This window comes from Thunnus thynnus, chromosome 18, assembly GCF_963924715.1.
Source record: "Thunnus thynnus chromosome 18, fThuThy2.1, whole genome shotgun sequence".
Taxonomy (NCBI): Eukaryota; Metazoa; Chordata; class Actinopteri; order Scombriformes; family Scombridae; genus Thunnus; species Thunnus thynnus.
Window position 1 is genome coordinate 28308648 of NC_089534.1, and position 14769 is coordinate 28323416.

General features: G+C 40.5%; 1 protein-coding gene across 1 annotated transcript in view; it reads left to right on the plus strand.

The window, feature by feature from the left end:
- The window catches only part of mdn1 (midasin AAA ATPase 1), a 62434-nt gene that overhangs the window by 10168 nt on the left and 37497 nt on the right, over nt 1-14769 (plus strand). The window contains exons 14-32 of the mRNA XM_067572650.1: nt 1264-1412; nt 1525-1585; nt 2133-2344; nt 2439-2542; nt 2658-2802; nt 3807-3903; nt 4079-4192; nt 5586-5733; nt 5843-5950; nt 7283-7434; nt 8413-8591; nt 10000-10208; nt 11208-11354; nt 12085-12226; nt 12316-12450; nt 12595-12733; nt 13360-13492; nt 13804-13934; nt 14487-14625. Of these exons, the coding sequence (XP_067428751.1) occupies nt 1264-1412; nt 1525-1585; nt 2133-2344; nt 2439-2542; nt 2658-2802; nt 3807-3903; nt 4079-4192; nt 5586-5733; nt 5843-5950; nt 7283-7434; nt 8413-8591; nt 10000-10208; nt 11208-11354; nt 12085-12226; nt 12316-12450; nt 12595-12733; nt 13360-13492; nt 13804-13934; nt 14487-14625 (2644 nt within the window). The remainder of the gene's footprint in view (nt 1-1263; nt 1413-1524; nt 1586-2132; nt 2345-2438; nt 2543-2657; nt 2803-3806; nt 3904-4078; nt 4193-5585; nt 5734-5842; nt 5951-7282; nt 7435-8412; nt 8592-9999; nt 10209-11207; nt 11355-12084; nt 12227-12315; nt 12451-12594; nt 12734-13359; nt 13493-13803; nt 13935-14486; nt 14626-14769) is intronic.

Sequence of the window (14769 nt, forward strand, 5' to 3'; positions counted from 1 at the left end):
TTCTCTCCTAAAGCCAATATGAATGAGTGTCAAACTTTGCACTGAAAACAACTTGAAATGTGTGAAGAACTGAGATGAGTGTGTGCAGTATGAAGGTGGTCACACACACCTTAATCTGAGGGTGTAATAATAAAGTGTATAGATATTTGATCTTTTAGATAATTTGACACGTGTGTCTGTCTGTGGATTGTTAGATTTGTAAAAAATGGAAGCGTATCTGTTCTCTGAGAGGGGCAGTTGGGTGACGTCAAAAAGTCTTTCTATGTGCACTGCCCTTCACAGATGAAAACTTCTATTCATAAGCAATTGAACACACTTTTTCTCAATTTAGGGGTTTTACTGCCGCAGCCTTACTTGGTCTGGTAAGACTAGTAGCTTGTGGTGGCTAATGTTAGCTAATTTGAGCTAACTTTAGATATTGCTTTTTGACCTCTCCACTTGTTTACTTCTATGCTAGGTTTTAGCATCCAACGTTATTTTGTATTTGCTATTTGTGGCCGCATTCAATGCTGTTCAGCGTTATGTATATTCAACAATCTTGTGTGTGAATAAAAATATGATATTTCAGGACCTGGGCTCTATAGTGAACAGTTTTCACACGGACTGTTTCTTTGTACTTCATATGAAAAGTCTTTACAATGAGGTCTGTGGATAATTTTCATGCTAACAGCCTTTTGTTTTCTTGTGTAAAAAAAAGATAATTATCCCATTATCTTGTGAAAGCAACCTTTTGTTTTTTGTGGATACGTTTCTGGAGATGATTATGTCTTAAAGGATTTTTAAGATAATTGCAACACATGACCTCTGTCAACTGCTATAGAAAAATAATCTTTAATAAATTCAAAAAATAAAATAGGATTAATTCAAACAGTTGGTAGCATATTATTAGGCCATTCAGCATGCTCTTAACGTTTTTTTTTTTTAATTGGTGAACATAACAGGACATAAACACAATAGGTGAATAAACAGAGGTAGACATAGAATAACACTGAAACAATTCAAACTTAGCAAAGACATTGCAAACAAAGTCTAAACAACAACAGAGTAGGGCTTGTGTGTGAGTAGTGAAGATATGTTGTTGACTGTCTTGGTATGATGGTATGGTGTGTGAGAGGTGACAGGACTACTGGTATCTTGTTCAAACATGTTCCAGTATATTATGGTTGAGGGGACTCACCAGTATCTACAAATAAATATCTACGAAGTATACAACCCTGTGCGTAATCGTTAAATGTGTTTTTTTTTTGTTTTCTCCATGAACAGGGATAACCAGACGTTTGCTGCCACACGACCTGCTGCTGTGCTGCTGGAACAGCTGGCAGTGTGTGTGGGCAAGGGGGAGCCTGTTCTCCTAGTGGGAGAGACGGGAACTGGAAAGACCTCCACTGTCCAACACCTGGCCAGAGTCACAGGTGAGATTGGCTTTACAAGTCGACACAGACAGAGGAACCTAATCACCAGTCTTCATTCAGATATTCCTTTTTGTCTGTAGAAATAATGTTGAGCTGGGTCTGTTTCTTCCAGGTCACAGGTTACGAGTTGTGAACATGAACCAGCAGAGCGACACTGCTGACCTGCTCGGAGGGTGAGTGACAGTGAGCACAGCCAAGGCTGCTTCTCATCAAGTTTGTTACCTCAAATTGTGCCAAAAGAACAGCAGCTCAGTTTTTTCACTTATTTGGCCCTCAGATTATTAAGAGTACTCCTCAAATTTAGCTTTGTACCCTATAACATCATCAGACTCATGATGGAGGTTTTTTAAAAAAGGGAGATAATTATTTCACACATTCTTCTTTCTTGTTAGAGCCTGGCGCCTACGTTACCCAAAATGCAGCTCAACTTGCTAGTAGCAACTAATGTAACCTGGAGCTGCTAGACCGCTAGAAATTACCCAATATCATCTGTCAATTTGATAGGTAAAACCAAATTGCCAGGGCTGCCAGGGTCATGGTACAAAAAGCATATTCTCTATTATGATGCATCTAACAAGTGTGTTCCAGCATTGTTAAAATAAAAGGCAGAGGGGATGCTTGAAGTACACGTCAAGACAACCTGGCATATTTAGGACTGGCTCAAAGGATGGTGTGTATCCTTGGTGATGTTTGAAACTGTCATTTTTTTGTCTTTTGCAGGTACAAGCCAGTAGACCACAAGCAGATCCTGCTCCCCCTGCGGGAGGCCTTTGAGGACCTTTTCTCCCAGACGTACTCGAGGAAGCAGAACCTGACGTTCCTGGGTCATGTGCAGACCTGCTTCAGGGGGAAACGCTGGCAGGATCTGCTCAAACTCATGGACCACGTCTGCAAGTCTGCGCTCACTCAGGAACTGCAAGAGAAATCAAATGGTATTGTACTAGAAAGAGCAATCACTGATAACAGTTATTATAGCGTCTGCTGTAGCACAATGACAGACTGATATTTTCCTGCGTGTTTGTGCAGCTGCCTTGCTGCAGGAGCAGTGGGAGGCGCTGGCGGGAAAACTGAGTCAGACCCAGCAGCAGATCCGAGCCTGTGAGACAGCCATGGTCTTTGCTTTTGTAGAGGTAAAGCCCTAAACAGATCCTTAACCTCACCATCACACACACTGATACACAGGAGTGTATGACCCCAGCTGTAGCCTTGGTGGAGCAGCTCTAACGTGTGTGTGTTCCTCTGTAGGGAACATTAGCCCAGGCAGTGAAGAAGGGCCACTGGATCCTGCTGGATGAGATCAACCTGGCGGCAGCAGAGACTCTGGAGTGTCTGAGTGGACTGCTGGAGGGCAGCGCCGGGTCTCTGGTGCTGCTCGACCGTGGAGACACTGGTGAGGAACCATCATCATTCACTGACAATGTGATATCTTATATGTGCTGGTCATTGTAGCAGAAACAGTGCTGGTATATTTCTGGCAAACACACACATGAGAGAAACAGAGAAACCAGGAGATTTCCTGTGCTCCCCTATAGATCTGCACCGTTTGTTGATAATTGTCATCATCAGACAAGGAGCCACTGATTTGATTTGACTGACAGAACGTCATTCTGTGTGAAGTCACTGTAAACAAATCAATAGAGGAAACAGTATGGCAGACTATAACTTAAACAGCTTTGTTTTACAGTCTCAAAATTATCAAAATCGAAAATGATCTAACTGCAAACCTAACAACAATGGAAACAGTGAGCAGTTGCCCAGCAGGTGCACTGAACTACAGTGTAACTGGGTGGAGATTTGTCTTAATTTTAGGTCATGTGTATTAATAAAAAGCTGTTTCATGTGTAGTGATCAAATATTCAAAGCTTCAGTCTAAACTGTTGACCTTGAAGATTCTGATTAGTGATTGGTATGTGTATATGTAACATAACATAACATACTGTAATAATAATTAAGAGGCAGCAGCTGGTTCTAGTCCTCAAACTAAAATCATCAGTATCTTTACTGCTAAATGTATTTGCAGATTTACAAGAACAAAGAATGTCTGAGGATAACTCACTATCACACATGTCTCTAACATATATACAATGCTGACTAATAGTTACTCAATTGGAAATTCAGTAGTTCAGTTGTAAAAACAGTCAAAAACAAAAATGTCTCTCGAAACTACCGAAACTACTGAATGATGCATCAAACTGAAAAGCTTAAGCAATTCACACCATTATGTATGTATCACAATGTGGGATTTAAAAGCTCACAGTGAATGTCCTACAGAATCACCTGAAAACGTTGTATACGTACATGCTGTATTCACAGTTTGTCGTATTTATCCATAGCATCTTTTTCTTTATATATTCTTGGGACTGTTCCTGATATTGTTGTGTTTTTTGATCACAGAGCCCCTGATCCGCCACCCAGACTTCCGGCTCTTTGCCTGCATGAACCCAGCTACTGATGTGGGGAAGAGGAACCTGCCTCTGGGCCTCAGGAACAGGTGAGGAGGGCAGAGATGAAAGTGAAGGGAAAGGCTTTTCCTCATGAGCAATAGTAATTCTGCAGCTGTCCCTTCATTAGAAAGATTCAAACAGTGATATTATAAAGAAATGTGACATGTTTGATGTATAAACCTGTTCTGTGTGTGTGTGTGTGTGTGTGTGTGTGTCTGCCAGGTTTACTGAGCTGTATGTGGAGGAGCTGGAGAATGAGGGAGATCTGCGTATTCTGGTTTCAGACTACCTCAAATGCTTGAATCCACACAGGAACATCATCAGTGGCATCATAAGGTTAGACTGAACATAATGTTGTCACTAAAGCAACCATCTCCCCAACGGAGTTTGACTGTTACACTGCTGTAAAGTCATGGGCCTTGTGCACGATTGTGTAGTCAACATTATGTAGCTGTTGACTATAGACAAAAAAGTCAGTTTCTTATCTGTCTCATCAAGCCTGGCACAACTGGTCATCCACTGCTTGGAATGAGCTGTTGGAGATGCAGTTGGAGCAGCAACTATGAGCCAGTGAACACTGTTGTTGCTGTTAATAGTTTTATAATAATAATAGTAATAAACTGTATTTATATAGCAGCTTTTTTTAAAAACTTTTTAAAAAGCTTCCTTTTTTAAAAAAGCATTACAACTTGCTTTACAAAGTTTTTTACAAAGAAAAAACACAAATTAAAAACAGTCTCCACCATAATTAAACGATATCTAGCAATTAAAAGTGTAGAGAATAAAATACTCAATACAATATGATATAAGAAATATAATGAAATAAGATAAACAGATAAAAAACATAAAACATTGTGAAACTGGAAAAATTAGTTACAATTAATACAAGGATTTTTTTTTAAAAAAAGGTACATTTTAAGAAGTGATTTAAAAGACTTTTTTCTTTATTTGATAGTGTACAGTAGAGAGATGAGGGGAAAGTGAGGAAGGACTAGAAGTAGGGATATTGTGATAGAGCTCAGTTTAGGCAGCTGAGGCCACCAGGATGTCTCTCCACCTACATTTTTTCAGTGTGTTTAGCACCACTGGCTCTAGTCAGCGATTATCAGCAGCCATTCACCCAATTCAGCAAGTTGAATCAATGGCAGCAGCTGTTGTTGAGAGAAAGCTTCAGCCTGTTGATGAATCAGTGATTCACCCAATTGCTGAGGTATTTTTTTTCCCCTGATACATCATTCGTATTCTCAGCATATGACGAGATGTTCAGCTGTCAGTCGGCTGTCATCTTTGCTGTGTGTTCTTTTTTTTATTACTGTTACACAAGTAAGACACAAGACCAGACAGATAGAGCTACACAACAGATAAGAAACAAACTGAAGATACAAACGACATAATAGACAGATAACAACTACCAAAAATATCTTCTAACACAATAAATCATAATAATAGTATACAAATATTGCTTGTAGTAATAATAATCTTTGTGCAACTTTACAAAACATGAGGCAACACAGCAGTCAGTATTTGTCAGGACTAGTTCTGTTAAGTTGGCTTGTTGTGTCAGTACATGCCAGTCCTCTTCTTACCAAGCCAACCCAAACACAAACCTCATGCCTGTCCCTCGTTCTTCATGCCTACTTTGTTGCGTTTTTCAAAATGTGTGTGCCTGCAGCAGGCTGTGTGTTGAATCACTACTTGATGTCTCTGTAATGGTTGTGTTTGTGTGCAGTTTTTACCTGGCAGTAAGGAAGGAGGCCAACTCCCACCTGGTGGATGGAACAGGCCACAGACCACACTATAGCCTGCGTACTCTGTGCAGGGCACTGAAGTACGTGGCAGCAAACCCCTGCAACAGTGTGCAGCGCTCGCTCTATGAGGTAGGAAGCTATAAAGAAATAATCCACTGGCTGTATTGAGACTTGCCAGTAGCTGAACGAAGTTTGGATCATTTCACTGTTTTTGAGTCTCTCTGCTTGGTGTTTACAGGGTTTCTGTCTGAGCTTCCTGACTCAGCTGGACAGAAGCTCCCATCCTCTGGTCCAGAAGCTGGTGTGTCAGCACATCCTGATGGGGAACACCAAGTGTCTCAAACACGTAAGACATCCTGACAGTTGGCTTCTTCCCACTTAAAGTGCTGTCATGTTTTATAATAAGTTCTGCATGGTTCCAAATGGATGTGTGGATATTTTGCATTTGAACTGTAAAAATATCAAACCTTTAAAATCAGTAACAATCTCAAATAGTGTTCTGAGCCTTTTCTGTCAGTACAACATGTCATACTCACCACTCTGCTGCTCTAGTTCTGCTCTATTGTTTATTAATTGTCTCTATTAATAGAAGTGAAATACTGTTTTCATGCGCACATTGTTTGCAGTCCCTTCCACTCCCTTGACACTTCACACGTCCTTTTTCATAATTAACACCTGAACAAAGAGGCAGATGTAGACGTGTGCAGGACAAAATATTCAATCAAAGAACAAAGCAGGGTGTCTGCACACAGGATTTCATCTCCCCAAAAATATTTAACTGAATAAGGCAATGACTTTTTTTCACTCAGATTTTTTCAGATCAAAACATTGCTTTTCCAGTCAAATACATTTTTTTAGCAGTTAGAATATGTGCGAACTCCCTAATTTGTTCTCACATTAAGAGTCTCAAATTTGGCTCAAAGGACATAATTGCCGTCTCTCATGGAAGGCCCATTAACAGGAATGTTGAGTTTCATTGACAGTAGCTAAACAGCAATAAAAAAGTACAACCAACTGTGAAAAAAGAGTGAATGAAAACAGCATTTCTGCAGAGAGAGGTGAGTATAATGTGACTCTTTACTGTTTATTATAGAGTACAGGTTTTTACCTGACCTATAGTACAACCAGCCTTTATTTGTTTGTGCTGTTATTAGCATATTATTAGCCATTATTTGCCTTGCTATACTTATATTTAAGAAATATATTCATATATAATTTACAATAAGAGAAGATTCAGTGAGCCATTTATGATGATTATTATTAGTAATAGTGAGTATACATGCTATATAATGTATGTATATTTACATCATTATGTATAAATACAGTTTTTTTTTTCCTGATAAAAGTTTGTTTGTGGAATTGTTCCTTTTCCAAGTCAAGAGTTAGATGATAATGTAGATGAAGGTGAGACGAGAATATTTTGTGGGTTTTTTGTTGTTTGCTCTTTTTTTTTTAGCAATATCAATAAAATGTGTTTGTCTTAACTTAAGGATTTAGGAAAAAACATGGTAATATTTATGGTTTGACTAATATGAGCTTCAACAGTGGTTTTGTGTTGAAGTCACCTGTTGCATATGTATGCTGTGCTGATGTTAAAAAAAAAAAACACCTATTAACAATGCAGTTGAAACTCAGATGTGTAAGTAATTTCATGACCGTCTTGTTACGTTTCTTTCAGGCTATCCCGGCACCCTCGGGCCGGCTCTGCGTGGAGGTGGAAGGCTACTGGGTGTCCCAGGGAGAGATGGAGCCAGCTCTGGACCCCAGCTATATCCTCACCGCCTCAGTCAAGCTCAACCTGCGCGACCTCGCCAGAGTGGTGTCTGCAGGGTAGGAAAGCTGTTGCCCAGCCTGACCCCATCCCTGCCCACGATTTCCCCCCAAATCAATGGGCTCATCTATAAATGTCCAGACGTTGATTTTGTCAGAGCTAACTCTGTCCCTTTAGGAACGAGTGCATCACAAAAACAAATGCGGTTGAACTGAATAGCCCTGCAGTGAGTGACCTGCCAGACAGGAAGCCGTTTGCTTTTATGCATCTGTACGGCTTCTGAGTTGACCTCCTGAAATCTTAAATAGATATCGATAGAGATTTTAGAGCATTAGTGAGGTCCAGCACTGATGCTGGGTGATAAGGTTTGGCTCACAGTCTGTGTTCCACTTCATGGAGCTGGCTGGATTCAGGGATGTCATCTCAAAACAGGAAAGAGACAAACACAAACTGATGACACAAAGTTGGAAGAACACAATGTCTAAAATCACTGACTGAAGTTAATACCCTTTATTAGAACTAAGGGGCCCAAAACATGAAAACTAGTCCCAGAGCAAAAATACAAAAAAGTATGTGGACAGGAATATCCACCACATACATGCTCTCCCTGCTGCCTGCAGTTGTCTCAATGTAAACATGGCTGCTGAGGTCAGTAAGGGGTAAGGGGTGATGAAAGCATGATTGGATTGTCATTGAATTCTTGCATTGCGTGAGCTGCCTCAATTGATTTTTTTATTTGTTTAGTATTTAAATACATGTTTCAGGATTCTGGTCACAAACATTAAGGGGAAAACAGTGTTTCTCATTGTGCTCGGTTTTGACACCCAGTGTCATGAATATAGAGACGTTCTGGTCTTATTATTGTCAACACTGGCTGCTGTATGATTCAGCCGTCCCTCCCCACCACTCAATAGGCCTTTAGGTTATTTTGGTAAACTCAGGTTACAACATAACACGACATTGAGCTGATGACAAATCAATAGTCTACCCTCTCATCACTCTCTCTCTCTCTCTCTCTCAATGTTTCATCCTTACAGGACTCACCCGGTGCTGATCCAGGGAGAGACGTCTGTGGGGAAGACCAGCCTGATCCACTGGCTGGCTGCAGCCACGGGGAACCAGTGTGTGAGAATCAACAACCACGAGCACACTGATATCCAGGAGTACATCGGCTGCTACTCATCAGATGACAGGGGCAAGCTGATGTTCAAAGAGGGTACGAGTTCTCAGGCTAAGCTGTTTCAAAAGAACTTACACATCGTTAGGCATCTATTTCACATTTAGACATAGATGTATGATATCTCAACCTTTTATTTATAGGTGAATTAAATAAAATCAAAGCAGCATTAAGAGTAACAATCAGAATATTCAAATATAAGAAGGAAAACATTGTTACCACCAGATCTCAACCCAGTTGAACACCAATGGGAGATTTTGGACTGAGGTGTTAGCCAGTGTTCTCCACCACCATCATCAAATCAGCAAATGAGAGAATATCTTTAATAAGAATGGTGTTCATCCCTCCAGTAGAGTTCAGAGACTTCAATGTCAAGGCACACTGAAGCTGTTCTGACAGCAAGTGGTGGCCCAAAAACACTTTATTTTGGCTTTTCCTTTAATCTGTCACCTGTCTGATGTACAAATTATCCCACCAGTATGTTTTCTGGCAGAGAAAAGAAAGCTCAGAAATCAGCTTTTATATGATCATGTAGAGAAACCCAGGAACATACAAGTGTAATTAAAAAAATACAATCAGAATGACACGACAGGTTGGGGATTCAACATGGAGAAATCCCCCAGTTGCAGGTTGGACCTCATTATTTCTAAAATCCTGGCTACGGCCCAGTCACTGGGTTCCTTCATCACCATGAACACACACACTGTAATTTATTTTGACTCAATCCCACACATACTGTCCTGCTGCCATAAATACTCACTAGAACACCAAATGTGGATTAATTCTGCTGAACATAATCCCCAACAAATGCACTGTTTCCTCCTGTTTGAGTCATGTTTGTTATAAACTACAGTGACCAGCTGTCGTAGGAAATTAGTGAGCCTTTTTAAAAAATGAAACAATATATTTGTGGGCCGTTTTTAATGATCTATGTCTTCAGTAGGAACCAGTAGGCTCGGTGCTGAGAGCCCCAGACTGGGAAAGGAAGTCAGAAAGAGTTGAGAGACAAACGAATATATTGTTGGTTTTGGTCTCTTTTAATGGGATTTATTGACAGTAACAAAATTACTGAATAATTATCATTTATGATTTAGATTTAGGAAGGGACTGTGAATAGAGTCAGACACAATAATTATGTCTCTAGAATGAGTCTTTGAAAGAAGATGAGCGAAAAGCACATTTTTGCATTCAAAATCTGACAAACTCAATTTCTTTTTTATAGTAAATCTTTGGGTATTTTGATTTTTAATTTTCTGATTTTTAATCAATTACAGTTACATAAATACACTCTGTAGTCAAGCATACCTACAGTTAATTGCACTGAATATAAATATACACAATGTATTCCACTCATCTGAAGCCACTCACTCACTGTTAGTCCCCGTCTGCTATTGAACTCTGGCATCACCCCAGACTAATATGTCGCTTGTTTGTGTATCTGCTGCAGGCGTTCTGATCGACGCCATGAGAAAAGGCTACTGGATCATTCTGGATGAGCTGAACCTCGCCCCCACGGACGTCCTGGAGGCTCTCAACAGACTGCTGGATGACAACAGGGAGCTCTTTGTGGCCGAGACACAGGAAGTCATCAAGGCTCACCCCAGATTCATGTTGTTTGCTACCCAGAATCCCCCTGGTCTCTACGGTGGTAGAAAGGTATTCCATTCATTCAGTCGGATAGAGATTTGTCTGATGGCATGGTTTCAGTGTGGTTCTCTTCAGGTTCAGGACAGCGCTGATTTTGTTCCTTGTTACGGTTGATGATGTCAGTGGGTGACTTTGGTCCATCATGTAGGTTCAGATGGAGAAACCCTCATAACTACTGGCCAGATGTGCATGAAATGGTCCCAAGAGGATGAATCCCAATTTTTTGGTGACTCCTTCTGGTGACCAACATCAAGTCAAATTCAATTCTCATGCACAAGAAACATTAAAATAGTACAGACAGATTGCTGTGGAATTTCATCCTCTTGAGGATAGAAATTTTAATGATCCCATGAACTTTCCTACAGCACCATCCACTGGACAAACTACTGGTAAAGCTCTTACAGCTCAGGTCAGGTCAGCATGTAAAAATCCAAAATTTCACAAGGAAATCAATTTATTTTAATGGAATCACCACCATCTGTGACTCCATGTCAATCTCTTGTGTAAAGTTGCTGTGCAAATTACTTCTGTTAACCAACAGCAAACCTTCTTGACAGTGCTGACTTAAGGGAGAGTCAAAACAGAGAAAGCTTATTAGCTTTGTTGCCAATCTAATTTTGCATAAGCCTGCTTTGTAGAGTATTTATTTCAATAATTTTAGTTCTTCAATTTTGGTATGAATTGCTCATGGTAATCATACCATATTATAATGGTTTGATAAAAACTATATTTATCAAAATAGATATATTAAATATACATCTCATGTAGCATCTCTGAAATTCAAAAAACCCAACAGCACATCTAACAGAGTCACATAAAAAAATCATTTTCATTCACATAAGCAGAAAGATGAGAGCTTGACTATTTAAAACATGATGATCATAGGACATGGTGATAAGCTTCATAAAGGTAGTATTCAGTGTGGGAATGTTTTGTTTGACTGCATTATATTTAGCTAATTCTACCTGTCAAACAAAATTTACTAAGTGATCTGCATCCATCCCCCAGGTGCTGTCCAGGGCTTTCAGGAACCGCTTTGTAGAGCTGCATTTTGATGAGCTGCCCAGTGGAGAGCTGGAGACCATCCTCCACCAGAGATGCAGCCTGCCTCCATCCTACTGCACCAAGCTGGTCAAGGTCATGCAAGACCTTCAGGTAACTGTGCACTCTTGTATGTTGTTGAATATTGGCCAGATTGTTGTAACCCTTTGAACCCTGGGCTTATTTTACTTGTTTTGTAATCTTGCAGTCAATCTCAGTAGAGTCACTACATGTCTTAGCCAGGCATGGCGTTTATTGTTGTTTTCAGACTAATTTGGGCTACTCAGAAATACCACCATGTTGCATGTGAGTGTACTATACATGATTTAAAACTGTAAAATGTATTGTTTTCAACACGGGGTAAATATCTGTAAAGTATATGAGTGGATAGAGAAGAGTTCCAGCAATGTAAGAGCCATGTTGATAGAACATTCTGAGCCTTAGCATGGAAAGTCCTGCTGAATGAACTATTAGCACTTCCTGTTTGTACTGTGAGCACGGATGTTCAGGCCACTGTCACTGGATTACTGTGACACTTAACAAAACTCAAAAAATGATGATTATAAGACAGTTATGAGGAGTGTCTTTTTCTAAACTGACTGGATTTTTGGACCTTTATTGTGATCAGGACTTTAGAGATTTTTACAGCCTTGTAAACTGTAAGTTACACTGAATCTAACAATCATGTCTGCTTGTTCAGGTTTGACTAAGTTATGACTCTCAGGAGGAGGTGTGTGTTTATTGATGTAGATGAGGCTGAGAGGAATACCTTACTTGTTGTTGTTACCTACCTCTTTTTGGGGCGATCCTGACTGCATGTGTGGAATGTGTTTTCCTCCTCCAGTCCCTACGCAGGGGATCTTCTGTGTTTGCGGGGAAACACGGCTTCATCACCCTCAGAGATCTTTTCCGCTGGGCAGACCGCTATAGGCTGGAGGAGCAGATGGAGGCCTCTCAGGACTGGCTGCAGCATTTGGCTGATGACGGTGAGGCTTGTCAGACATCTCTGTTAAATCACAGACAGACACTCGTGTTCCACTGAAAGCCTAAACGAAGCTGTTGTCCTCTTCGTTAGGGTACATGCTGTTGGCAGGACGTGTGAGGAAGCCGGAGGAAGAGACCACCATCCTGTCCATCCTGGAGAAACACTTCAAGAGGACGGTGAACCCTAAAAACCTGTTCTCTCAGAAACAGGTCACCAGTCAGTTCAGTGAGTGGAGCTTTACAACACTTGAATCAACTTTAACTTTAACTTGAATCCAAGTGAAATCCCAAACAATGAAAGGAGAGAATAGAGCCATCCAGCATGTCTGATGAATACAGTATAATGTTGGCTTTATGTTCTGATCGGCAGGTCCCTTCATTGACAGCATCGCTGGAGTTCCAGAGGAGTTTCGCCATGTGGTGTGGACACACGGCATGAGGAGACTAGCTGTGCTGGTAGGACGGGCGCTTCGATTCGGCGAGTCTGTCCTGCTCGTAGGAGACACTGGGTGAGATTCAAATGTCGCAGCCAGGCCCACTTCATTCTGTCTTTAAGAAGATATATATAACATTTATTTCATCAGGTCATCTCAGATTCTAAGAGTAAAATGGACATGGTCAAAAGCTGACCAGGAAAAAGTGTATGAGAAAGAGTGCTAGACAGATGTTTGTTTGTTTGTAGTTATTTTTTAAATGAGAGCAAGAAACGGCTGGAAGTAGTAGTAGGAAGAAGAGCGTAAGAAATACCATGTGCAGAGTGTGAAAATGTGAAAAAGTTAAAGGGGCTCAAGTGTTGAGGTTTGCAGTTTCTGTTTGCAGTTTCCATTCCATATGTCCTAGCCCTTTAACACAACACAACAGTATTAAACCAGCAACAAGACAAACAGTAAAAACACATTTACAAGAGTCCAATCCTCTGAATGGACGGCCTGAAACTTATGAAATACTATAGAAACAGATGTCTAATTTCTATCTAGTCGGTGCAGAACAGAACTCACTGGTCAAATTCAGCAGATTTCGCTTTGCTCTTTGCTTGTGTGTGATATTGCCTCCTGTAGTTAAGTATAGAGTTTTAAGAACTTAATAAGTATATATGTTAATCATTCTAAACTCTTTTGTCCTGTTCCCTCACCAGATGTGGAAAGACTACAATCTGCCAGCTCTTTGCTGCTTTGGCTGGACAGAAATTTTTCTCAGTCAACTGTCACCTCCACATGGAGACGTCTGACTTCCTGGGAGGCCTGCGACCCGTCAGACACACACATCAGGTACTGCAGAGTCTGTGGTTGGTTGGAGGGTTAAATCTATAACAAAGACACAGGAGCAGAATCTCACCCAGAATCTCAGAATCTCTTTTTTTTTTAGTTGGCAGAAGTAAGATACACAACAGTAAATCCTTCTTTTTACTCCTGGAACTTATAACTTAAAAATATAATTAAATCATATTTATAATAGAGAGAAGGCAAAGGACAGTGTCATTAAATTGAAAAGAAAAAAGACAAAGTGAGTCTGTAAAATGGACTCCTTGGAAAACAAGTAAAGCAGAGTTTGACCCCGTCCTTGCTGTGTGTGGCTGCAGGCTGACGGGGAGGACTGCAGGCTGTTTCAGTGGCTTGATGGTCCTCTGGTGCTGGCCATGAAAGAGGGAGGAGTGTTCCTCATGGATGAGATCTCCCTGGCAGACGACTCTGTGCTGGAGAGACTCAACAGGTAGACACACGCACACACACATATATATATATATGCACATTGTTTTTCAATTGACACCAGCTGTATTTTCTGTGGCTGAAAATGATTCATATGGACATTTGAATTTGGGAATATCCTAACAGAATTAATTTCATAACCTTATTAATATGAATAAGTTGGGATGTAAGGCTTTCTTGGGACATACAGTAATTTTTTAACCACAAACTGCCTTTCCTCTCACAAAATACCTGATACACATTTTGCCTATAAAAATATGGATTAAACATGACATCTCATGCCACAAAACATACCTTCTCTGAGCCTTTTCAAGCTTTTAGTGCACCTGTTCATGACAGTAAGACTTGTACACAATACAGTGCATTTATGAGTGTATGGTGCCACAAAGTGCACTTGGTAGTACATTTCAAATGGCACATTGTACATTTTGTACACATATTGTATTTTGAGCCACAAAATCCAACATGAACTTGACAGGATGCCCAACACACAACCACATACAGGTGATTAACAGACTAAGAAAAGCCCCTGACAGTGTGTTTTATCTGTTGTCAGTGTTCTAGAGACGGAGAAGTCCCTCGTCCTGGCAGAGAAGGGCAGCGGGGACAATGACGATGTGGAGCTGATCAGTGCAGCTGCAGGTTTCCGTCTGGTAGCTACCATGAACCCTGGAGGAGACTTTGGCAAAAAGGAGGTAAATAAAGAAAAAAAAGAAGGATGTTTCCATGTTTCCACAGTGTTTTCAGTGGAGATTAGAATGAAGGCAGTGAAGTCCTGCCTGCTCACTTTTTTTAAAAGAGACAGTATTGTATTTTCCTGGAATTTATAATGCATATTT